Raw genomic sequence first — 25,117 nt, forward strand, 5'->3', positions numbered from 1 at the left:
AAAAATGTTAACAGAGCTGTGAAAATTAATGAAGTGAATCAGAATGCACACGTGTACAAGCTGATTATCCTGAGTATGCGAACTTTATTCGATGCTAATGTTCAACTTCAATCGCTTATAACTCTGCAACTGTTGCGACACACACATTTTCATATATAAGTAATAATATATATAAATAAAATATTTTATTTAATATTTTAAATAGCAGTACGATTATATTTTAATGCACACTTAAGATAATATTATACAAAAATACAGAAACTCATTTAATCAAGTATTTAAAAACTTGTGCGAAAGTCAAATAAAGATATATTTGATATAAATCTTGTGTGTAACTTAGATTGATTTTTACATATTAGAAATACGATATAAATTTGTATTAACTACATAATTTTTTAATGTTGGCAAAATCTGTAAACCAGGGACAAATGGCATGTGCATAACGCGTGCATTGTTATATATATTCTAATCTATATATATATATATATATATATATATATATATATATATATAATTTTCTATGATTAAAATACAATAACATAATATTAATTTTATACCAAGAAAATTGATATATGTGTTTTGACCAATATAGTTTTTATTACAAGTTGCGATTTTTTATATTATGTATTGTTAATAACTTACATTATATAATTATAACAAAACGTTTTTATATAACATAAAACCTTTGGATTAATTCAAACTGAATAGTTTGCATAAACTTAATTGTATTAAAAAGATCTTAATTGCAGGTATCGATAAAAGTAAAATACAATAACTTTTATGTTAACATCTAACATATATATTGTTATGCATTTTTCTAAGAATTTGTAGAAATTATACAAATTGCAGAAATTTGGCAGAATTTATACAAATTCAATTGAGTATTAATAGATGAGTAAAAAAAATTAAAAATAGGAATGTAACAATTCCGAGCTCTAATTTAATCTTCTTTTGCTGCGAGGAAGATGAATGTTTATCTCAATAAAATCATACAATTCATACAAAAGAAACACAATCTATGACAATCAATACTAATAAGCTACGGATTATTTAAAAAAAATCAGAAAGTTTCAGCCAACAAGAAATTTATAACAAAATACATATTATTTATAACGGTTATGTATATTGGTGTATATAAAATATTAAAAAAGTGTGAAAAGACTAGAGACATTTTAACATTATATACGAAATGCATACAGAATAACTAATAATCAACCATATATCGTTTATAAGATTCATAAATTATAAATATAAAGTAAATATAACAAGATCTGATCATGTAAATGCTAGTAGACTTTATAATAATGTCATAAATATCTTGTTATCACTTTTCTAGATTATTACATAATAAATAATCCATTAAAATAAAAAATCATTCTCGTTGATTATTGTATAGAGAGTTACATGTCATTTATGCCTCAATTTTAACATGCTGTTATGAGCACATTGTGAGCTGCCTTCTTCAAAATAGCGTGATAAACACATGTAAATATTGCACATTAGAAATAACTTTATACATCGTAGGCTTGTGACGTGTTGTAAAAATCTCATTATTACTAATAAGATTTTGGACGAGTTACCAAAATCCATTGTGATAATAACTATTTGTACTTTCGAAGTAAAAAAAAAAAAAAAAAAAAAAACACTACAATTATATAAAATAAAATTTCCATTGCGCAAATGGAATTAAATGCTTAAACAATTTAACATCAAGCAATGTTACTTCAATGAAATTAAAACGCGAATAATAGAGCGTAAAATTGCGCTATATATCTATAAAAATTTAATGTCCTATAAGCTAGAGCGCTTAATGACATATTTAAATTGTTGGTTTAAATATGTTTCAAATATTAAATATATCTTACAACATAGTATAAAGCAACGTAGCATATAATATCATAACACTAAACAATAACACTGTGTATCAAAGATATACATGTACTATACGTTTCCTAAATTATCAAATATTGATACGCTCGATTTCAATCACCGTGTCTATAAGAAAAGGTATAACATACAAAAATTACTTAGGAGAGTCTGCTACAACCGCAATTACTACTATCACCGATTGACGTCGTTTTACCGTTTATTGAAGTTGTATTCGTTTCATACCGAGGTAATTCCTTACTGCGTGCTTGCTAAAATAACACACGAGCATTGCAAAATGTTCTAAACGAAATAATCTTAAAATGAAAATACGTTCGCTTACCTCCATAAGTTCAGCTGCTATCTCCATAAATAATCTCTCTACATTTTCCGCTTCTTTGGCGGACGTTTCTAAGAAGTACATGCCATGCCTTTGCGCAAAATCTTCTCCTACGTGCGTCGGTATCTCTCTATCTTCTCGATCAATTTTATTTCCTGACAGAACAATAGAAAACATACAGAATTGATTCACGAGGTGATCGACGAGAGAGAGAGAGAGAGAGAGAGAGAGAGAGAGAGAGAGAGAGAGAGAGAGAGAGAGAGAGAGAGAGAGAGAGAAACTTTCTTAGTTTATAATCTTCATATTTTTTTTATTTACCTACTAATATCCTAAGAACTTTATTACTCGCATATTCCTCGATTTCCCTCAACCAATCTGGCAAACAATCGAACGTAGGTTGACAAGAAATATCATAAACTAATATCAATGCGTGTGCTGATCTATAATAACTTTGAGTAATGGAACGAAATCTTTCCTGACCTGCAGTATCCCAGATTTGCAACTGAAATAAAAAAAAAGAAAACAACATTAGATCGTAAATCATACGTAGCGAACGCGCACGTCACATACAAACTGTATACCTTGACTTTTTCATTTTCTACTTCGACAGTTTTAATCATAAAGTCAACTCCAATCGTTGCACCTTGTCCAGGTGGAAATAAACCCTGTAAATTTTAAAATTTTCACTAAAATTATGGCCATGTTAATAGATGTAATTTTGATTGTCATTGAATCATTCATTTAATTTGCCATTTTATGTTCACCATTCTCTTATCATTTATTAGCATATGTGAAAGCTGTTACCTTGTTATAAATGTAATGTATTCTATAGTAAGAGATCACAAGTTTTTATAAAGTCATATGAAAAATGGATCTCCCAATGAGAATAAACTTTAGAAAGTTTCGTATAGAAACAAGGCAATGACATCGACCGAAACTACAATGCAATGGTATACGTCGCAGGCAAACGGACTATGCTAGATCAGCTTTGAGGTAACGTTTCGCATATGTAGATGACATCATCTCCAGGATGCATAAATAACAAACTTTCCACCCTTCCGGGAAACGCGTTCGCGCGTGAACTAGGCGCGCGGGGTGCGGAGGAAGGTAGGGGGGCCCCACGAGACCGACTCTCGCGAGAGGAGAGTCGCCGACGCACCTGAGTGAATCGTCGCACCAGGCAGGTCTTGCCCACGCCGGCGTTCCCCACGAGCACGACCTTGAAGAGAAACTTGTAGTCCTCCATGTTCGCGGGCCACTGTCCGGCACCGGGAGGCGGGGGTCCGCGCTCGCAAGTCTCCCGCTCAACGGGGACGGCGCATCCGTGCGATGTGGGGACGACAACTCCCGACACCGACCGCGGGCACCGCCGACTTTCCGCAAGCGTTCACGTTCACCTCGACCGCTCGACCGTCGAGACGGCGGGCCGAATATCACGCACGCACACGCACGGATGGACGGACGGCCGCGCGCGCTCACGGCTCACCTCCTAGCGATCGTGCGAGGAAGGGAGAAAGAGAGAGGAGAGAGAAATCGACGGCGACTACCTCGGCATCGTCGCCGCGCTGATGCACGCGATCCTCACTCGGCTCTCGCGTCTCCCTTGGACGCGACCGACGACATTGTTGTTGGTTATGTATATAGGCCTCCGCTGGACTGGACGCGCTACGCGCTAGACGAACGTCGAACTGTAGGAGACTGCGGAGTAGTGCGGAGAGGCGGGAGACGCCTCTTTCATCGCGATCCGGGGATCCGCCATCTAGCCTCATCTTCTTGGATCAACTGTCAACAATGTCAACAATAAGGTATTAAAAACTACCAACCTTGGGTAATTTCTCGACTAATAACTAATAATGGTGCTCCCGATGGCTCCCAGCAGTCCCAGCTCCGGAAGCCCGGAGAGCTTTGATTTATTGATAGGTCGATATGCTTTTTTTTTTTTTTTGGTATTTTGTTGTATGGGAAAATTCTTTTCTGTCAAGGTTTTTATTGCAAATCTGTAATTATATTCAGTCAAAATGGAACAACTTACAATAGGCTTGAATTGGTTGTAAACGTCAAGGACGTATAGGCCTCTTTTGTATTGCGAAAAGTCTTAGTCTTGTATGGAACAGAGTCGCCGACGTTATGTGTTACCTGCTGGAATTGCCGGAAATATCCGTGGCTACGTAGTTCGATGCTTACATTTGCACATAAAGGCGCCACTGGACACAAACATGATGTTCACTTGAGTGCTTGAGTTTGAGTCCACTCTCACACTCAGGCTTCTGTCTGTCAATAGCGTCAATACCGAAAAGTCGGTCTCGTCGAGTTGAATTTGAGCCTGACAATCAGGGAAACGTCGCGGAAAGGATGAGACGAAAGGCGGGAGTGGGCGCGATACATAAGCAGAAGTTGGAGCAGGAGAAGTACCGGGACAAGGGCACGGAGATCCAGGAGAACCAGTTCGAGCAGATGACCAAGCACATGGAGACGTTCCGCGTGAATCTCGAGGAGTTCGCCTCGAAGCACAAGAGCGAGATTAAGAAGAACGCGCGTTTCCGTCGACAGTTCACGGAGATGTGCGCCTCGATAGGCGTGGACCCGCTGGCGTCCGGCAAGGGTTTCTGGTCGGTGCTGGGCATCGGCGACTTCTACTACGAGCTCGCTGTCCAGATCGTTGAGGTCTGCATGGCGACCAACTACAAGAACGGCGGCCTGATCTCTCTGGACGAGCTGAGAACGCGTCTGATACAGGCCAGAGGACGCAGGAAGGAGCATCAGGAGATCACCAATGAAGATCTGCTGGCAGCTGCGAAGAAGTTGAAGATATTCGGTAACGGCTTCTCCGTCGTTCCCATCGGCAGAGGGAAGTATTTGGTGCAGTCGATACCTGGCGAACTCAGCATGGACCATACCGCGGTGTTGCATCAGGCTAGTCTCTCCGCGAACGCCTACGTCTCCAAGTCCATTCTGTGCAAGGAATTAAGGTGGGAGGTGGACAGAGCGCAGAAGGCTCTGGACCACGTGATGAAGGAAGGATTAGCTTGGTTGGACAAGCAAGCGGAGGACGAGACGTTGTATTGGTTTCCTAGTTTATTCACAGCTTGTATCGTTTCCACGGAATAAACTCGGTGTTAACATTGTTATCAGATAGGTAGGAAATAATTTTAAAAAAGTATTAACGTTGCTTCTAAAGGTACGTATCTCTTTGTTGAATAAAGCCAGGCGTTCTATAATATTTACAGCATCTGAGATGTGTCGCGATCGACCTGTACGCAGAAGATATTGTCACCTGGCCTCGGATCCTTGTACGCAACTGAAATCACAAAAGAGAGAAGGAAATATAGGTAAAAAGAAAATGCCACTTTGATACGACTCAATTTCTCTAAGATTGTACAGTACAAACCTATGTTGAATAGCATCTGTTCTAAATGGAGTAAATTGCGGTTTGCGAAGTAGGAAAGCTTTTTGTAATTCGGCGTTCTCTTTCCGTAACGATTTAACTTTTTCACGTAATTCCTTAGACTTTACTTGGAATCGTGCCGTCAAAGATTTCGCCTCGTCTCTCCATCTTAAAATAAAATGAAATAAATCAAATTTTGTCATTCAACCAGATTTTATATAGCGACAGATCTTATTACCTTCTGCTTAATTTTTGATGAGTTGCCACGTGCTGCGTCATCTCTCTTATTTTTTTATCAAAATGTTCTTGTTGCTTACTCAATTGCTCAGTTAACAGAGACTGCCAATTGTGGTCCAGATTTTCAACTCTGGAGAACATAGAGAATTTTAAGTACACCCAAAGCGAAAGAGTTATTTATTTTAAGCAAGTATAGTATATAGATATGTATTAAAATGTTGTATAATAAAATTATTTACCGTATATCTAGAGTATGTTTGCTGGTATCCGCCCGATGTTGCGTGGGAACTTGTATCGGAGAAAAATTGATGCCTGATTTACCCTCCGTTATGTAATTCTCTTTCAGAAGATTCGCTTCTAATTCGCGAATCTTAGTTTCCAATGTGCCTCGTTCGTAATCTCTCTTATGCATCTCGCGATCGAAAGCCGACTGCAGCGATTTCAATTCTGTCGCTAGAGATTCCTTGTCATCTGTAGCCTTGACCAATTGGCCCTCTAAATTAACGTAGCGATCAATCGCGTCCTTCGTCCACTCGTCAGCTAACTTGATACGGTCTCGTACATCCGTAGAGTTCTGTTGTTGTATCTGCTTCCACTTCTCGTTCGAAGTTACTAACTTTTCTTCCAGATTAACAATCTTTTCTCGCAGCTGTCGCACCTCTAAATTATATTGTCTCTCGCATGTCTCGTTGCAAGCCTCCAACTTGGAGTCCGTCTGTTTCAATGCTTGCTCGAAGGTCAGAATCTTCGCGGTTGATTTTTCCAATAAATCCTCGGAATCCCGACGCGTCTTCTCCAGTTCCTCCTCCGCCAATCTGCTCTCTCTTTGCGATCGATCGAGTAACATCGCCTTTTCCCGCAATTCCGATTTCAGATCTTTGATCTCTAATAAATATTTCTTCACGCTGTGCTCATGAGCGTCCTTCAATTTAGCGATCTCCTCTCGCATCTTAACGGCGTGTTCCTCGGTAATGGTAGCCAATCGAGTTTCCAACCTGGCGTTTTGCTCTGCAATTTGTGCCTCTCTTTGAAGTACAAAGTCCTTTTCTTTTACCGCAGATTCTATCAGATCGAGGGCTTCGGCCATCTTGCATTTAGTTTCTTCGTTTTTCGCCACAATATTGCTGGCCGCTCGTCTACTCTCGTTCAGTCTTCTCTCCAAGTCTGACTTTAAGTGATTTATCCTCTGTATCTCTGCCTTCGCGGCAGACAATTCTTCCGTTAACGACTGTATCGTCTGCTGACTATTCCTATCTTTTAAATAAAATTACTGACGTACTATCTCTCTCTTTCTCTCCCTTTCGTATCAATCAAATTAAATAAAATTAACATAAAGCACCGACCTTTCTGTCGACTGTCTTGTTGGAACTCCTGAAATCTTGTCGCTACTTCCTGTTTTTCTCGCTTTAGACTTTCTATCGTTTCCTTACTAGACACCCACAGGGACTGCTGCTTCGCAAAGTTTTCCTTAGCCTGAAGCAACTTGCTCTCCAAAGCCTTTATAGCTTCCGAATATGATTGCCTGACGTCCCTCAATTGCTCCTCATAAAACTTGGCATCTCTGTTGTCTACCGAGCGAGTTCTCAATTCCTGCTCCAAAGCGTCCACAGCTTTCATCGACACCTGCCACAGTTGGACCGCGGAATCCTTCTCCATTTGTAGAACCGCGATGTGGTCCTTCAAATTCCCAATTATCTTATTGTGCGCATCCTCGCTCTCGCATTCCTCCGCATGGACGCGAGAAATGTAATCGCGTACAGCATCGCTGCTATTCTTATTCTCAACGTGTAAAGCTTGTAACTCGGAACGAAGGCCGGTTTGTTCCGTCTGCAAGAGGTATTCGTATCATGTATAAAATTGTCACGGTCAGTTTAAGAACGAGATACAATTAGATAAAGATATGTATCGCATTAATATTGAATGGATGACTGTCAATGGAAAGCTTACTTTGCACATTTCCAACTCCCGTTTAAGCTCCTCAACAATGTCATTGTATTCCTGCAGAATAACACGATGTTCTCTGGAATATACAGAAGGAACAATTATCTTTTATCTGACAAAAAGAATATGCTCCGGATTTCCTAACCTCACACTCACCCACGTTTCAGCGCGTTGTGCTCCGAATCGTGTATCTTCGTCTCAAACATTTTTTTCCTAGGAAACTTTTTGATTTACAAAAGGCAAATCACTTGTAGAAAATTTGATCCCGATATCTAAATTATTTTTATTCAATTCATTCAACGTTCAACAACAGACTATTTGTGTTGACATTTGGCTTCGATCATACACTTAAATTACGCATACACCGACACGCGCAACGTATGTCGATGTGTATATTTGAACCGGTTTCAACGATAAAATGCATGAAATTATAAATATTCGATACATTGATAATTAAAATTTTTTCAATAAATCTATCAAGAATTAAATGGCAATTAATATTATATATCGATAATTTACATTGCGATATAAGCGGATAAGATAATCATGATTATTAAATTAAATTAATATACGTATTTCGGGATTGTAATATTGAAATTATTTATCATAATTAAATGTATATGCATTTTCCAGAGGATTTATGCCTTCCGAATATATTATCGAGTGTCGACTTTCGAACATAGATTTTCAGTTGAGTAACGGGGTCCCAGGCGTCACTGGCGTCAGCTCGACTCGCGTCGTACCGGGCTGAAGTTGCCGCTACTTTCGAACCGCCGATGACACTGCCGTCGCCGTGCCGTCGCCGTCATCGTTAACGGAACGCGGAACGCGGCCGACGCGGGATCGAGCCGAGGCTCGAGAGCTGAGCGGCGTCGCGACGCATTTAACCGGTAAGTAAGCACAATCGTCGTCCGCTCGTATTTACGCATATCTTGTAATGTTCGAAACTCGCAGGGCGGATTATTCGCTCGCGAAGCGGCGAGATTTTGTCCAAGCTCCGCGTATCGCGCGAAATAGTCCGATCGAGGTCCGTGGGCGCGAGCGAACGGCAAGGCGACGATATCGTACCTTCGCGTATACCGCGCTCCGCGAGGTATCCGCCTTCGATTTTATAACAGATCATATTCAGTCGCGTTCGCGTTGTCGTTACGAGAAAGTAATCGCCGCCAAGTGCGGCGAGGACGGAAACTTGCCGCCAGTGCGGAAACGCGCGAGTGCGTAACTGCGTCGCGCGAAGTCATCCGTGCGCGATTTGCGAATTGCCTCGCCATTTTTGGACGCCTTCTCGCCGCGTTAATTCACGGAACGTGAGCGGCCCGTTGAATTCGTACACCCTTCTCGCGTTATTCATCGCGTCGGCGCTCGCGGCGCGATGAAGCATAAAGCGTGTCTCGCGTGCGGTCGTTGTAATGCGTCCGTATTTGTAATCGATGAACTCGTTTTTGCGAGCAGGTGACGCGGACGAAAAACTGGCAATGGCGAGAGAGGAGGAGGAGGAGGCCTGGGAGGCATCGGGCGACAGCCGAAAGGCGGACGGGTAATTATTATTTATCCACTTGGAATTAAACGTTTATCTGCGCGAATCGCATTCTGTGCGCCATTCGTATTTTATATTTATTCGTGCCATGGATTATAAAAAAGTAGTAATAAAAAAAATGGTAATATAAAATAATGAGCTGGAAAAAATATAAATTATTTTGCGTACTTTTAAGGCACTTTGAATATTTAATAAGATATTTATGATAATTGATATCTTTTTGTAAATAATGAATAATAAAGTATAGATTTTACTTTTCAGGTAAATGTTAGATAACGCACGATGATGATACACCCTTCGGAGTTGGCCCGAACCTTGCGAAGCAGAAAATATTCGGTGTAAGTAAAATTATTTCGTAGAATTGAATATTTCGTAGCGACAATAAAAATCAGTTGGGGCGCGCGACCTTGGCGGTTTGTTTTTGTGACGTAGCACGACGAAGCGCGCTATTGTCTACATTGTCACAGTCACCGTGCTTATCATTCGCGCGCCGACGTTCGAGCCGACCGGTCTGGTAGCCGCGTCGCGTCGTAGCGCGTTATCGTCCTACCCTGCAAAACGTGATTATTCCTAGCGAACAATTCACGAGTGTCAACCCGCGCGATTAACTGTTATGCAATTAAAACGACCTGCAAGCGACGGCTGCTTATCGACGCGGATATTTCGCGAGCTTCACTCGTCCATTACGTGATGATAGAAAATGAGAGTTGTACCTATATCGTGTCATTGGCACATTTATTGCCGGTAATTAGTTCTTTAATTAACGATACCTCGCATCGCGCATTTTTCAACAACTTTTTCGCCTGCTTTGAAGGTAATTCCGTCTGTTATCGTTTGAGAATACGGAGCAACGCGACGTGCCGGCTCGAATGTTTTAAGCAACGAAATACCGTCACGTGTGAATTGTTTTTATTCGGTATTTCATATATTCTGCGGAAAAGTATATGCACATTTGACGTCGCGCAAAGTGCCGCGCGATCTGTATTTTATTGTTATCAAATTAATATCGTAAGTGGACACGTATTTGTGTAACATATTCTCAATACGTTTAAGATTTACAAATCTTAACTTTATCTCGCAAAATTAAAGATTTTGATATTTTCAAGAACTCTGTAATTTAGAAAGCTAATGTAAGACTTGTTTTGAGAGATTGCATTCTTTTAATTATTTAATAAATATTTATTCAGACAAAAAAATAAAAAATTCAATGCACGTAATAATTAGTTTTTGAAATGTTAATTATTTTGAGCATTGCTCTAATTTGGATATTATTTCTGTTGTGATTACAGATCGACATAATTTATGTTACTACCGCGGCGGAGTTTCAAGAAAAAACTTGGACATTACGTTTTCAAACAATTGAAAGAGTTCGACGTATAAATAAATCGCGCGTAATTCATCGCGTTTTTTAATTTCGCATAATTTCAACTTCGGGAGTGCCGTACAAGTTCGGAAGCAAGTTTCGCGCGATCATCGTATTGCGATAATTAGTTTGCTCGCGATCGTAATTAGTGAGTGTTACGTAAGTGCCTGCAGGAACCAAGGAATCTGAGAGGAGGAGGAGGTCTGGGAGGCATCGGGCGACAGTGGAGCAACCATGCGGTAAGTAATATTTTATTTTATGTATTATTTGCTTTTTTTGTATTATTGTGTTCTTGCATACGTATGTGTATGTGCGTATTTAATAATTTATTCCCGAAAGGTGATATAATATATCGTTCTCCATTTTGCATTATGTATGATGCCATGCATATATGGAAGATTTTTGATGTTATGTACTTTAGTTATGCACATACACACATACGCTATATTTATATATGAAAATCAAATTTTATTTTATAAAATTTGAAAATTTTGATATTTTCAAGAAATTTACATTAAAAAACAAGATTTTTTTTAGAAATTGCATAATTGTTTTTGTAAAAGTCTATTATAATTTTAAAAATATTTATTATTAAAGATAAATAACAAATTTAATACGCGTAACAATTACTTTTTAAAAATATTAATTATTTTATATTAATTGCTATAATTTGCTATACTATGGATATATTTGTATGTTACAGAGTTCAACGTAGCTTCGAAAGCAGTTTATAACTCCGCTGTTGCGCATCGTACCGGTGAGTGGTTTTTTAATTTAAATGAGATAAAGAATCTGTGAAAAGAATTGCACGAAAACGATATATTTAGATGTTATATCTTAGGTTGACAGAGTAATAAAAAATGTAATATCTCACAGATTCATTTGTCTTAAAATGGATGGGCTAGAACAGATTAGAATAAATTTTTAATTTTGGATCTTCAATTCTGAAAATAAAATTATCCGGTGATTTATTATGAATAGAATGCATGGCACTCGTATACGCACAAAGCATGCAAAATAGAGCTTACTGTGCTATTTTACATTATTTATTGTCACACGTTTCTTTTCATTACTCGATTCTTAATAGAATACTAATTACGAGACACATTAGTCGCTTATAATTTATAAAATAAACTTGCAAGTACAAAACAGTGATAGGAACGATTTCGTATAGAAAAAGAACGCGCGAAGCAAAAAGTAAAAAAGATCTTTTCAATATTTATATATTACAAGATGAAAAGAAGAACGGTACATATTTTATCGTTACATAGAGTATTCAATTATTTTATGTAAAAGAGAGATGCGTTTACTGCTTTTATTCTTATAATGAGATTTTATTCATCTATACATATTTGATTGGTAACTTGATTTATGTGGCTCGAAACGAAGTAAAATATCGTGGATTTAAAAAATATTTCACTGCGGAACAGAAAAAAGTTTTTAAATAGCGTATTTCATAAAGTTGATTAATGACAAGTGTAACGTGTACCTGAAATATTATATTTACAATACTTAAAATATTGAAATTTTTTTATGTAAAATTAAATTAATTTTTATAATTTAATGGCACTAAAATGAGTTAAGATCGTTGTTTTTATTTAATACGTTCAATAGCTTATACGCATTCCAAATTTAACAACAGAAATTTTATAAGTATAATTTTGTAAGGAATAATCACGCAATATTTTATATTTAAAGATAACTCAATCTGGACGTGTTATATTATATTCCTTTATAATGGAACGATATTTTACTTCGAGATATTGAAGAGCACTGATATTACCAACGATTTTTGGTCACCCAATGTAAATATCTGATCATTTAGCTAGCATATTGCGGTATTTATTTTACAATTTACAAATTCCGATATTTCGTATAAGTTATACATATCTATTGCATGATTTATTTCTAAAATTGCATTCTATTAATCAAAGACAGTCGATAATTTGAATTATCTCCGAGCTCACTTGATAGCAGTGAAAATTTATCATGGACTAGCGATCTTTAATAACATCTCGTTGATGTTATATTACACACGAAACATTCCTCGTACGAATTTATACGTAAAAAATTAATATTTTGTCGCGTTATATATTAATAGCTGGTAGAATAATATTGAATTCGGCAGTGAATATGCGGTCGGTCACTATACTGACAAAAACCGATGGGTTTGCTAGACGTGACAGATATTTCTAAGTAAAATTCTGGAAACTTAATTCAGTTTTCTCAGAAGAAGCTACATAGGTAATAATATTACTCGAATTTATATTTTAAAAATATTTGTATTAAAATATAATCATTCAGTTAAAAGCTGCAAATATGAAAATGACTGAACATATATTAATGAAAAAATACGACACACCTCGGTCTTACTGCTTTTTATTTACGATAAAAGTTCATGTTATGTATAATGTGTATAATTTTTAGGATAAAGATGCATTAATAGATACAGATACATCGCGATTATGAAATGAATATGTTAATGTAATTCTAAATTTAATAATGGATTACGTAACTGATTATAGTTTTTATTTAATTGTAATGTTTAGCTTTATATATCGCACATATAATATTTAAGAGAGAATTATTGAATATATATTTATACGATTTACAGGATTATATATTAATATAAATTGAATTATATAAATTTATATAATTCAATAACTTCAACGACATATATTAATAGTTTCAGGTATAAAACACAAAGTGGCATAATATATTGGCATTTAATATCAATTTATGTTTAAAAAAAAATTGAGAAACAGAGTTACACTACGCAATTCAGCATTGTATGTTTTATTATATATTCAGAAAGATAAATTTGCAGGGTTTAGTTGTTGGTATTATAATAAAGAATCTTTGAATTGCTAGTTCTTTTAAATAAATTGTTTTCAATTTATAAAATAATCTGTTAACCCCCTTTATCCAGATTGGAAAAAATTAATTACTTTTTAAGAAAATAATTACTTTTATTATATTTTTATGGAAATTATTATATAACTTTTTTAATTAAAGTAAAAAATTATTCGATGGATAGTAATGTCACATAGAAAACATAAAGTTTTTTCTATTACTGTTAGCGCTAAATATTTGGCGCAAGTATATCTGGAAAAAGGGTTAAGAGTAGCCTACGAAGAGCAGCGAAAGGGAAACTTTCTGATCTTGTGAATTAGTTAGTAACGGGGGAGGGGGGTGTGTGAGAGCGTGAGGGAATTCTGGCAGATATATTATCTATCTGTCCGCATGATATCGCGGAAAGACGAGGGTGGAAGTGGGGGTGGCTCCGAGAGAGCGTCGGGACGCCTCGGTCCTCGCGCTCAGTCACCGCCCAAGCCGCGCCGCGACCGATTCGTCGTGCCGTCGCGTCGCGAGAGAACGAACGAGAAAGAAGTGTGCGTCCCCGCGTGTAATCTCTTCGCGTCGAATGCACCGTAACCACTGCCGGTCGCAATCCCTCTCGCGTCACCCCGTTCCCCGTGCTTCCCGACTGTCAGTGATCGCCTCTCCCGCTCGCGAGATCGCGTTCGATCGGCTGCACGCAAGCGGGATTGGGAAATCAGTTATCAGGTCTTATCTTTTGATTTTGAAGCTAACGCGGGGGGAGAAGTAGTGGTGGTGCCGCTGTGTCGTGGTGGTGCACCTGCCGGCGCGGATCCTGAAGGCAACGCGTTTCTCTGGAGGCGCTCAGGAGACAGTCAAGATCCATCGCCGCCCGGAGATGTCGGAAAGTCAAGGTCAGTACTGCTGCCGCGGTCGCGGTGCAGCATCAGCGTGCACGCGTGTATATTATAGAGCCGTGCGGGGCGTATGCGGAGCGAACGCGCGGGGCGTCAAAATTAAAGTTGCACCATTTAAAGTTGCCGTTTCCGAGAAAGAGTTAATAGTCACTCTCTGGAAAGCGATCTTTGATCTTTTGGAGCACGAAAAAAAAAGAAAGAAAAAAAAATAGGAAAAAAAAACCCAGGAACGCGAGACTCGAGATGTTGAATCGTTTGACTCCCGTTGAATGGGTTTTGAGGAGAACACGAATCGTTTTATAGGATTTTCTTTTTTTTTTTTACTCCGAAGCTCCCGCGTCTCAGAGAAAATATAGCGGTGGCGGATAAGAGATGCTCTTTTTTGACGGCGCGAAGAGTTAGCACAGTAAATTCGAGCGAGTGGAAGTGGGTCACTGTGAGAGAGAGTTCTTAATTTAATATCCCGGTTTACTTCTCTCCCAGTCCCTTATTCACTCGCCATTGCAATATCCATAACATTAAATACGGCGCGCAAGATGTTCAGCTCCTCGCGGTATATTAATTGTTTAATCCATGCACTCGCGATCTTCTTCCCGAGATCCGTTTGACGCGATGCGTTTATCAAGACTACTGTCATTAACGGTTTAATACTGTAGAACTAGCAACGATTAATATTACACCGTGTTGTATTAACCCCTGTGGATTCATCACGTAATCTCTGAGGTATTACGCCTTACGAAATCATGTTAACCCATTTGCATCTACAATTGCGATTATTTAAATCTGAAAACCGTCAGCCTTTAGGGGTTTGTCATTTATCTTACAAACAAATTACATTGCAGCAAATTTAATTGCGATAAAATTGTTTGTATTAACATTGTAAGTATATTTATATATTTAAATATGAAATAAATAAACACACATTTTAAATTACGAGGATCGTTTGGAAAGTAGAGTGCCCGCGTTTTTAGAATTAAAAAATAACTTATAATAAAGATTTTTGAACGAAAACTTTTTATTTTACACTGTACACTGCACCTTAGGCTATTTTTCCACGTAGTCACCCTGGACATTCAGGCATTCATCGTACCGTGTGACAAGTTTTTGCATCCCTCTCATCACATCTCTGCCACCAGTCCGCCCAGAAACGTAGTGACTGTTTTCTCTTTTTCCTCATTCCCAAAGCGTTGTCCTCCCAAAAAATCCCTTATAGTTTTGTGAAAAGGTAAAAGTCACTGGAGACTAGGTCTGGCTGTAGGTTGGATGATCCAAAACTTTCCGACTCATTGACAGTTTCAATTAGGAAGTTTTGGACCATCCATCCTACAGCCCGGATCTGGCCAGTGACTATACGCAGAAAAATAGCCTAAAGCCTGAGACATGTACGATGTAAAATAAAAAGTTTTGTTCAAAAATCTGTATTAATTATTTTTTAATTCTAAAACGGGCACTACTTTCCGAACAATCTATGCGTATATCTATAAAAAAATGTAGGTACATGTCAGAAGAATTAAATAATAATTCTTTAATAGCACATTTGTGGTAATATGATTTAAATATACGGACGGATCAGTACATTTATACACGTAGATAATGTAATCGCTAATCATTTCGAAAATTAATTTACGTCGACTGATAAGCTTGATTAACGCAGAGTCAATAAAATCCTCCCCGGAGAGAATTAATCGGGTGACCCGAAATCATTTATGATGAATCATTTGAATGATCATTACTTTTATCGAGATGAACGTGCGAAAGCACGTTCCTTATATTGCGTGTTCGTGATTTATATAAATTAACGTTCCGCGTAGACTTTTATCTTGCTTGAATGTTTTATCGGGCAACACGCGGAACAGCGTAGAGACAAAAAAGGATTACCGGTCCGCGACGCTTACGACCTCGTCGTAGTAACTTCTTTGATTAACATCGCCAGGTCGCGCGTTCAAAACTGCAGTACTTCCAAAGTTCCTGTCACGGGGACAATTTTGCGGGGCTCAACTTAGTTAGAGCTCATTTTCAGACAACTTTCGAAATCGTGTCCTGCGATACATTCAGGCGTTCCGCTTTCTTCTCTCCCGGTTCCCCCCCGGTAATCTTCCGTAATTTCGCGCCGTTCGTCGTTCTCTTGATCTCTCGATATATCGATGTATCGACAGGAAAAATCTTGCGAAGTCTCTCATGTGGGATTTGATCGAACTACCGGCAAAAGGGACAATACTACTGCGAAGTGTCGAGGAAAGTTAATTTAACTTTAGGCGGTTTGCTATAGTCGAGGATGCTCTTATTGTCAGGAAAACTGTCAGGAGGAGTTTGAATTCCGAATTCCTAGTTTGGGGTTGCATAACGATGTTAGTGCTACTTGAAGATAGCATTCAATCAATTGGAAATAGGTTTCAATTAAATTGAATATATGTTATTTTTATGGATAGAAAAGTGAAAAGAAATATATAACGGACTTTTAAGCACGAGAAAAGAAGAGTGATTTATTTATCATGTCATTAAGAATATAAAAAAGTATATTAATTATGTAATTATAAAAGAGAAGTGTTTAATATTTATACGATTATATTCTATGAAAATTAAATGTATATTAATTTTAAACTAATTATTAAATTTTTATATTTTACAAAATCATGGATGCGTAAGTCTATAAAGTTAGAGTCATAAAGGTGTTCTGATATATCAACAGTAAAATACGCATAACAAATCGTGATAATATTTAAATTTCTAACGTGAATTACTGTTGAAAGTGTTCTGTATATGTATATAATGTAAAGCAATGATGCCGCGAACATTAATTACGTCGCGCTAATTTTGCATCGTAATGTTCGCCAATCTCTATATTCGTGGGATTCGCAAGTACGCAACACAATTTCCCACTGGTGAAAATATGGTCTACACGCACGGGGGAATCGTGAGTCATAAATTCAAGCCGATGTCATTTAATTACCTCGCCTTCCGTTACACACCTATCGCTCTCGGGAGATGACGAATAAGGAACGTACGTACGATGTAAACGAAACACGAAAGATTCGCGAAACCGGAATCTGGATGCTTCAGATTTTTCCTCGTCTTTTTTTTATTTGCGGATCCATTAATTAATTTAAAATTTAACGTATAATGCAATTAAAAATTTAATATTTTCTCAATTTAAATTTTAAAGATGCAAATAAACGAAAAATTTTATCTTCCTCTTAATTTCAAGTATATAGTTCGCTTGAATAGAATTTTTATCAGGAAACATTAGTTTTTAAAGAGAGATATTTGAAATTAAATGGAATATTAAAAATTTGTGGAGGAAAATGTGTGGAGTTCGGTCAAACGATTAATGAAAAATCGGCAAGAAAATGACCAAATAAAGCCTGCGGTTGAAAGAAGGTGTACTTGGGATACTTTAGGTATATTGTAGCACCACTTTCCAACTACGGATTCTTTGATAAACTTGTAGTCGACTTTTTTCTTTATGTAAAAGTGACGGAAGGCCATTATTTTAACTTGGTCATTGCAACTTTTTACTTCATAGCGTTAATTATCTCGACAATTAAACTTCAATCTGCTCGAAACTCGTTAAGATAAGATTCCATAGGAATCAACTAGAGAATAATGTTCTATTGCCTATCTATTATTTCTTGTAAGAATTTTAATCGTTTAATCCTTTTTTATTAGCACGTCTTTATGAATTAATGTGACTCTCTATTACCTTAAAATATTCAAGTAATAAAACTAAAGTATTAAAGCACGTATAACCTCGAATAAATTCGGTAAAGGAAAGAAATTAAAAACTTCTCGCAGGATTTTGTGTGCTCGTGAACGAAAATATACTTTCTTTGAAATACAATAATTATCGATACGTCGTAAAATGTATTCTAGATCTATGTTGTTAGAAAGCAACCATTTATCAATATGTGAAAGGGACATGTATCTCTCTTCGTGCTGTTAACGACATCTCTGCTTCATACGTATACATGTTTTTCGGACCGCTTCTTGTAACTCTACTATATGCTATATGTATATCGCTTTTGTGAACTAAATTTTACAAAGAATCTTGCAAAATATACATGAACTTTCCGATCACGGTCACGGAAATGAAGTCAAGAACTACTAAAAATATGGGTAACAGAATCGCGCATCCATAATTTATCCTTCTCGAGATAATCGAAACGAATCGTACGCGCATCGATTTGTTTATTTGCACGTCAATCCGCGTAGATATACGTTTGATCGATCTCGACATGTTTGCCCGAAGCTAAAGGGATCTATGCAGTTGGGCATTTCCGGCAAAAGTGTTCGTTTATGGGTTTTTCTTCCTTTGAGCTCTGCACGTGTATTCGACCGGTGCGCGCCGCGTGACTGCGGGGATGTTGAAATTTAATAAGATATTGACATTTTTATACTCACCTTGCATTGTGAATATTATTAGTATCGATGCTACCCGACGTTCCTTTCAAAAGTATTGGTACGTTGCAATTTCGCATCAGTAACGAGTATTATTAAACATGAAACGTCTACGTAAATTCGAACACAAAGAATTAAATAAAGCGGACGTTTGTATAGAATTTATTTCATTATTTCTCGTTATTTTTGCGCTTACCAGCGTGCAGCTCAGTCGCGTTCATCCTTCCAGTTGGGTTTTATAGCATTTTATTTGCAGGATTTTTGCGTGTCTTGCAAATTTACATGTCGCGGGATAATGTAACCATGTATGTTATATATTCCGCTTACATCTTTGCGCGCGCGCATTTTTACACTTTGTCGCATGTCGTTGGTATTTTACGACGCGATTAAAGCGGCTGATACGATTTAATGTTTCTACTCTCTCGCAAATAATGCGTGTTATAAGCGCAACTCACATTTATACGTCCTGAGAGTCACGCGTAGCTCTGTCTTCATGCCATCAGTCACTTTTGTAACTTTATCGCCTCTTCTCGCGACATTTCTCCACGTTGCAGCCGAGCTCCGATGACGTTCGTAAACTTTGTTGATGTAAAAATGCGCTCTCGTACTGGGCGATTTGCCGTAAAGTCGTAAAAAAGAAAAAGGCGCTTCATTCGAAGTTTAACTCGAATGACTGGCATAAGCGGACCCGCCTTTCCGGTTTCGGAAGGAGGCTTCAACTTTTCTCCATAAAATATGGAATAGGGTTACTTGATTCTTGTATAAACCACTTGGGAAATTTTTTTTAACCTTTTTTTCAATTAAAGTATTCAACAAATTATATATGTACATTTCATTGTTAGTTCAAACATTTGCACTGAGAAAAAAAATTTGTTAATCCTAAAAAATATTTAGTCTGATACGAGCAACTAAACATGTTAATTAGTTAACTAAACATAAGTTGTTTCAACAATTATTAAGTTGCACTAAAAAAAAGGTATAATGCATTCATGTCAAACTTTAAAATTTTTTAATCAAGAATTAATTAATTTAATCAATATTTAGTTAAACGACCTAAAATATTTAGTTGCTCGTATCGGACTAAATATTTTTTGGGATTAACAAATTTTTTTTCTCAGTGTGAGTATTAGAAAAATATAACAAAGATATAGTGTTAAAATATTATATTTTTAAAATGTTGCGAATAAATATTATATTCTCTCTCTTTCTCCCTCCCTCTCTCTGCTAAAATACTTTGTAAAACTATATTTAAACATTTTTCTTATCAAAGTATCATTAGCTTTCAATATAAAAGTTTAAACAAAATAAAAGTTTAATTTCAAAAAAAGCTTTTGAAAGTAAAACTTTCGAGGTTTCATCTTATATATATTTAATTAATACCGAGACATTTTTGCGTGAAATACCATGAATTAATTTCTCTAAAAACTGAAGAACTTTATAATTTTAGAAAAACTTTATAATTTTATTTAAAAATAACCGTTGTAGGATAAACTGCCGAAAGCGATGTTTTGTGTAACAGAATTAAGATACACCGACAAAAACGTACCGAATAAAATGTTGCTCTTACACTTTCGGCGAAAATAAAAATACGCGCAATTACCGAGAAGTGTACCAAGAGAGAATGATATTTTAATTAAAGCAGGAGGATCAAGTTTCTCGTAGATCGAAGAACGTAGGATAAATAAATAACAAAGAGATCGCTATAATTACAATCTTCGTCGCCAGCAAAGTTTTCTCTCCCAAAAAGCCCGAGGACACATTGACTTTTCTAACGATGGCAGATATTAAAATTCTCGTTAAAGTTCACCGCACTCGTGCGCGAAGTTCTTCTCAAGAATTTTCTGTAATCCTTTTTTTAAATGGCGGCGAGGCTTCCTCCATTCAATTCGAAACTCGTCACTTGGAAATCTCTTATTGTTAGTACCCTATTATATATCCGTACGTCTTCATCGAATATAGAATCGGGGTTATCTAGGTATTCAATTATTCGGGTCATCCGGACCCGCTTCAGCGGCTTTTGTGTCATTATGAACAAATCGAGAACGTCAACGGCGATAAATAGCCCTTTCGCGATTTTAACGACGCACTCGTAGTCGAGTTCACCGTTCCGTAAAATTAATTACATAAACGCGCTATGTCGCGTCGTCGCCGGCGATATCCGTTTATAATAACGGTCGTTTAAGAGCTACTTTTTAGCAAGAAACAGTATATTCGAGACTTTTTCAAAGTGCAACCCAGTTTTAATGCAAAAATATATGTAATTTAAAACACTCCGGTTCTTTTGATATATCAAGTGTTTTTATGATCGTCTAAATTTAATCAATTTAAACTCGTGTATATTATCGAAGAGAAGCGATATAAAATTTTCAAATCGATTGGAGTAACAGTTCATAGATTATGAAAAGTTAGTTAACGTGCTTTGGTGAAAAATTACATTTTTTGGAGACAATGTGGTTAAAGTTGACAGTGTGATCTTTTAAAAATCGATTATTTTATACTTGCTGAATTTAAGTTATCTCACGTCATACATGTCAGTGCGTATATATAATTTCCTTAACATTCAGTGTGGAACATAATCATAATGGTAAGGCAAAAAACTTTATTTTTCCAATATATATTATTACATAATTTATTTTTATTTTCTTAATTTTTAAATACACTTTAAGAAACTAAATAACGATACGCGATAGATTTCAGAACAGAGTTCTATTTGTAATTTTATATATCATGTAATAAAACGTTGAAGGAACCACAAAACACTTACATGTATCCAGAATGACGTTATATTCAAAATTATTTCTGTCACGCGAAGTATCATAAAGATCGTCTAATATATTATGCTGTTTTCTACGCGCGTCCTGCGCGTCCTTTATTCTTCGCGATCATATTCTACCCACGGATGACTCTTGTAATTAAGTCATGCGTAATGTGCGCGTTGTAACGATATATTCGCCTGGGGAAATCCACGGGATTAGGAGAGAGAGTCCGCACAAGCTCGCAATTGGCAGAAACAATCCGCGGCCGATGAGTAAAGTGCGATATAGACAAGGCCGGCGCGCATCTACGTTATTCCACTCCATCGCGTTTCTATGCGAGACTGCTCCTACCGCCGATTTACTTCTGCATTGGACGTGTGTGTCGCCGCATGCGGCTATCTTGTCGCCATTTGCATGCTCGCAATTTGCATCGCGGTCCAATGCCGAATGCAGATTAGAACGCGGCGCGGCTCGACGGCGTAAATATAAGCGAAGTATATCTCGCGCGCGCGCGTATGTGCGGGCGGAAATTTTGATAGGCGATACATCCATCAGAGTTTATCGTAATCGATCACGCTCCGATGCGTGCTGTCCGATCCGCTGGTGGATTTTACTTTGACTGCGAATTAACCGCGCTTATGAGAGAGAGAGAGAGAGAGAGAGAGAGGGAGAGGGAGAGGGAGAGGGAGGAGAGGGAGAGAGAGAGGAGAGAGAGAGAGAGAAGAGAAGAGAGACAGAGTAGGATCTCTGCTCTCCTCTCCTCTCTCTCTCTCTCTCCTCTCTCCCCTCTCTCTCTCTCTCTCTCGCTCTCTCTCTCCTCTCTCTCTCCTCTCTCTCTTCTCTCTCTCTCTCTCTCTCCTCTCTCCTCTCTCTCGCTCTCTCTCTCTCTCTCTCTCTCTCTCCTCTCTCTCTCTCTCTCTCTCTCTCTCTCTCTCTCTCTCCCTCTCTTCTCTCTCGCTCTCTCTTCTCGCCGTCTCCTATCTCTCTCTTCTCTCTCTCTCTCTTCTCTCTCTTCTCTCTATCTCTCTCTCATTTCTCTTTGCTTATGCTCTCCCGTCCGCCACAGTCCCCCGAGCCGATCTCGTGGACTCGATCTCTCGACTCTTTCGACTTCCCTTTTTGCACGAGGCGACGAATATTTGCGCTTCGTGCGGGAACTCGAGGAGCGTCGCGACGCGTAGGTAGCCAGGCATCGGCGCCCCCGGACGGGCGTCGCCATCCTCATTGATTCCCTCCGCTCCGCCCATTCGGGGGCGATTCTGTCATCAAGGCCCGCGTTTCTCTTTGCTCGACACACGTCGGATCGAGCATCACTCGCTCCAGACAATCTTGACGCGACATCCACGTGGAATATTATTAACACTCGAGAGAAAAAGAGCGATTCTCCAGTTTTTCCATTCGTCATAAAGTTACTTTCTCGATTTAATCTTCGGCGTTATGTCGTAATCCTTCTTGCACGTAATCATAATGATCATAATTGACATAATGCTACATTTTACAATTTTTACAATTTTTCTCTCACGTTATGCAGCATTGTTTCATAATTCTAGAGCGATAAAATGAAATTAACGGCAATAAACATTTGAGATGTTATTTTTCTTTATATACTAATTTTGTTTACATAAATCAGAAAAATTACAATGAAAGTTAATACTTGTCTATGTTCTCTTTTTGAATTTCACAATTCTGTAATAAAAACAGATCGTAATGATCGAATTTTGTATGTTAATATTGTTAATAAAGTAAAATGAAATGTCGATCGTTAATAACTGAATTTATAATACCGCATCGTTATAAATTAGATATCGAATTTTGGAGGTTTCATTTTCACGAACGGTTTGTAGGAGATGTATAAACATTTTCCAATAGTAAAACATTTATTATATTAAAGCAATACAATTCTTTTTGAACTATATTTCAATTTTGTAAAATATTTAAGATTTTTCAAGTTACGGAGTTTATGAAAACATTAGAAGAATTATAAGTTTTTTATAATATTCTTTCATAATTTGAAAGTTAAATATATGTTAAAAGATTTGTTATATAAATTATATATTTAGGAGAAAAGAAGAAGAAGAGGAATAAAAAGATGAATAACAAGACTTAAAAAATTCAATATTTTCAATCTACCTAAGGTTGAAACTATAACTTTTCATTTTGTATTGATTTTCTTTACTTAAAAATTTTTTACATTTGATTGATGTGAGATTATAAAAATAATTTTTTTTTTTCCGAGAAATGTTACTGAATCTTTCAGTTACATGCGATCGAGGCAATCTCGAACGATCATAATAAGTTCCTCCCACGGACGTATGCGAAATTGAAATTTCGCGCGTAATTCAATGGATATCGTGTGTACATTTGTTACACACGCTTACACGCGTAAACAATAATAGGTCAGAACCCGTGATATCGATCTCCATAATGAGAACTGGGATTTGTAGCAACACAGGCGTTAGTGGGTCCATCCGGTCGCAATGACTGAATCTTTAAGCCCGCCATAATTGCTTGTCTACCGTGCCTTTCGCCCTGCATCTTCCGTTGCCCCGTGAAATATCTAATTCGGTTTTATTAAAACTTACCCGTGTGCTATCCCGCGTACCTTACGCTGTATTTATTGCATCGTAGAACTTCAATGTCAAGAACGTTCTTTTCGTAAAATGCATGCAGCATTACAGCATTCGCGTAATGAAGTACAAATTCAGTCTATTCTGCATTTATCTATCTTTTTATTTGTAAATTTCGTCGTAAAAATACATGTAAATTATATCCATGTAATGTTGCACGCTTTTGCGATATCTTTTTATCAGTTAATTACGAATCGCCTGTTATATAATTGTAGATATGCGCGCGTATTTCTTTCAGTAATGAAATAAATCGTCATGATAGAGTTCATGACTATTTATCAAGCTTCAAATACTTGAAGTCTGTATATAATAAATTGCGCGCGACTTGTTGCTCCAAAATCTGCTCAACAGAACAACCGCGATTATTCATTCGATCGATGCATTCGTAAATGGAACGGACAAATTGTTAATGGATCTTATTCTGGATTCGTACTTTACTCTCTCTATTTGAAATTGAATACTATTTGAAACGTGTATATTCCACAATAGTTTTTTAATATTTTTTATCTATTACACATTAGATCGTACAAAGAAAAATAGTAATTATTTTTTTTGAAAAGTTAAAAGTTAAAGATGCTTTCTCTAAACAGTTCAAAATATTTCATGTTTTTATTATTTGTTTATTTTAACCAACACAATTTTGGTTAACACAATGCGTAAAAAATTGCAGTTGATTTTATAGAAGAAGTTTTAGTACAAGAGCTTCGGAAACTTCAGATATTCGTTCAATTCAGAGACAATGGAAATCTTATCTCTCGTTTCGTCGATTTCGCATTTCTATTTTCGTCAGTAGGTATTTGTTCACCCGTGCGAATGCATGTGCCTACCAAATCGACAACACAGATAGACATGAATATCGACGAGAGTGTTGGAAGAAATAGACGGTAAACACGATCGCTGTAATATTTTTTTCTGTTATAAAATGTAAAGAGC

At 37.2% G+C, this 25,117-nt stretch overlaps 4 protein-coding genes across 9 annotated transcripts in view; 2 read left to right on the forward strand and 2 right to left on the reverse strand.

Annotated features, from left to right (window-relative positions):
* Positions 1-1,359: 1,359 nt before the first annotated feature.
* LOC143898956 (ras-related protein Rab-30) lies at positions 1,360-4,053 on the reverse strand. Of its 2 annotated transcripts, none has more exons than XM_077408806.1 (5): positions 3,754-4,053; positions 2,788-2,871; positions 2,525-2,708; positions 2,210-2,361; positions 1,360-2,138 (listed from the first exon to the last, which is right to left on the reverse strand). In XM_077408806.1, exons 1-5 carry the CDS (start codon positions 3,973-3,975, stop codon positions 2,028-2,030), a joined length of 753 nt encoding a protein of 250 aa, XP_077264932.1. In that variant the 5' UTR covers positions 3,976-4,053; the 3' UTR covers positions 1,360-2,027. The 2 variants fall into 2 exon arrangements, with proteins under 2 accessions (XP_077264932.1, XP_077264933.1); XM_077408807.1 differs by having other exon boundaries at positions 3,366-3,893.
* Positions 4,054-4,341: 288 nt separating this feature from the next.
* On the forward strand, positions 4,342-6,071 carry Lsn (vacuolar-sorting protein SNF8). The gene is made up of 2 exons (XM_077408805.1): positions 4,342-5,342; positions 5,434-6,071. Exon 1 carries the CDS (start codon positions 4,559-4,561, stop codon positions 5,312-5,314), a length of 756 nt encoding a protein of 251 aa, XP_077264931.1. The 5' UTR covers positions 4,342-4,558; the 3' UTR covers positions 5,315-5,342; positions 5,434-6,071.
* Positions 5,264-8,134, reverse strand: LOC143898949 (uncharacterized). The gene is made up of 7 exons (XM_077408790.1): positions 7,926-8,134; positions 7,776-7,848; positions 7,172-7,655; positions 6,068-7,082; positions 5,830-5,958; positions 5,595-5,759; positions 5,264-5,504 (listed from the first exon to the last, which is right to left on the reverse strand). Exons 1-7 carry the CDS (start codon positions 7,973-7,975, stop codon positions 5,477-5,479), a joined length of 1,944 nt encoding a protein of 647 aa, XP_077264916.1. The 5' UTR covers positions 7,976-8,134; the 3' UTR covers positions 5,264-5,476.
* Positions 8,135-8,495: 361 nt separating this feature from the next.
* Positions 8,496-25,117, forward strand: part of Trpgamma (Transient receptor potential cation channel gamma) — an 84,178-nt gene continuing 67,556 nt past the window's right edge. For 2 of the 5 annotated variants that reach the window (XM_077408936.1, XM_077408938.1), the window contains exon 1: positions 13,854-14,403. The gene's annotated coding sequence lies outside the window, so the exon portion shown is untranslated. Of the gene's footprint in view, positions 8,660-9,221; positions 9,307-9,567; positions 9,645-10,595; positions 10,909-11,372; positions 11,427-13,853; positions 14,404-25,117 lie in introns of those variants that run through there. The other 3 variants (XM_077408937.1, XM_077408939.1, XM_077408940.1) reach the window with 3 other exon arrangements.

This window comes from Temnothorax americanus, unplaced genomic scaffold (genome assembly GCF_048541705.1).
Source record: "Temnothorax americanus isolate GAGA-0224 unplaced genomic scaffold, ASM4854170v1 Scaffold25, whole genome shotgun sequence".
NCBI classification, from domain to species: domain Eukaryota; kingdom Metazoa; phylum Arthropoda; class Insecta; order Hymenoptera; family Formicidae; genus Temnothorax; species Temnothorax americanus.

Excerpts from the sequence above, each read along its gene's own strand:
- LOC143898949 (XM_077408790.1), bottom strand. The coding sequence starts at position 7,975 with ATGTTTGAGACGAAGATACACGATTCGGAGCACAACGCGCTGAAACGT. Across the intron at positions 7,656-7,775 it reads GGGAGTTGGAAATGTGCAAA|ACGGAACAAACCGGCCTTCG; the intron begins GTAAGCTTTCCA and ends TACCTCTTGCAG. Across the intron at positions 5,959-6,067 it reads AAACATACTCTAGATATACG|AGTTGAAAATCTGGACCACA; the intron begins GTAAATAATTTT and ends TATGTTCTCCAG.
- Lsn (XM_077408805.1), top strand. The coding sequence starts at position 4,559 with ATGAGACGAAAGGCGGGAGTGGGCGCGATACATAAGCAGAAGTTGGAG.
- LOC143898956 (XM_077408806.1), bottom strand. The coding sequence starts at position 3,975 with ATGAGGCTAGATGGCGGATCCCCGGATCGCGATGAAAGAGGCGTCTCC. Across the intron at positions 2,362-2,524 it reads AGTTCTTAGGATATTAGTAG|GAAATAAAATTGATCGAGAA; the intron begins GTAAATAAAAAA and ends TTGTTCTGTCAG. Across the intron at positions 2,139-2,209 it reads TAGCAGCTGAACTTATGGAG|CAAGCACGCAGTAAGGAATT; the intron begins GTAAGCGAACGT and ends GTGTTATTTTAG.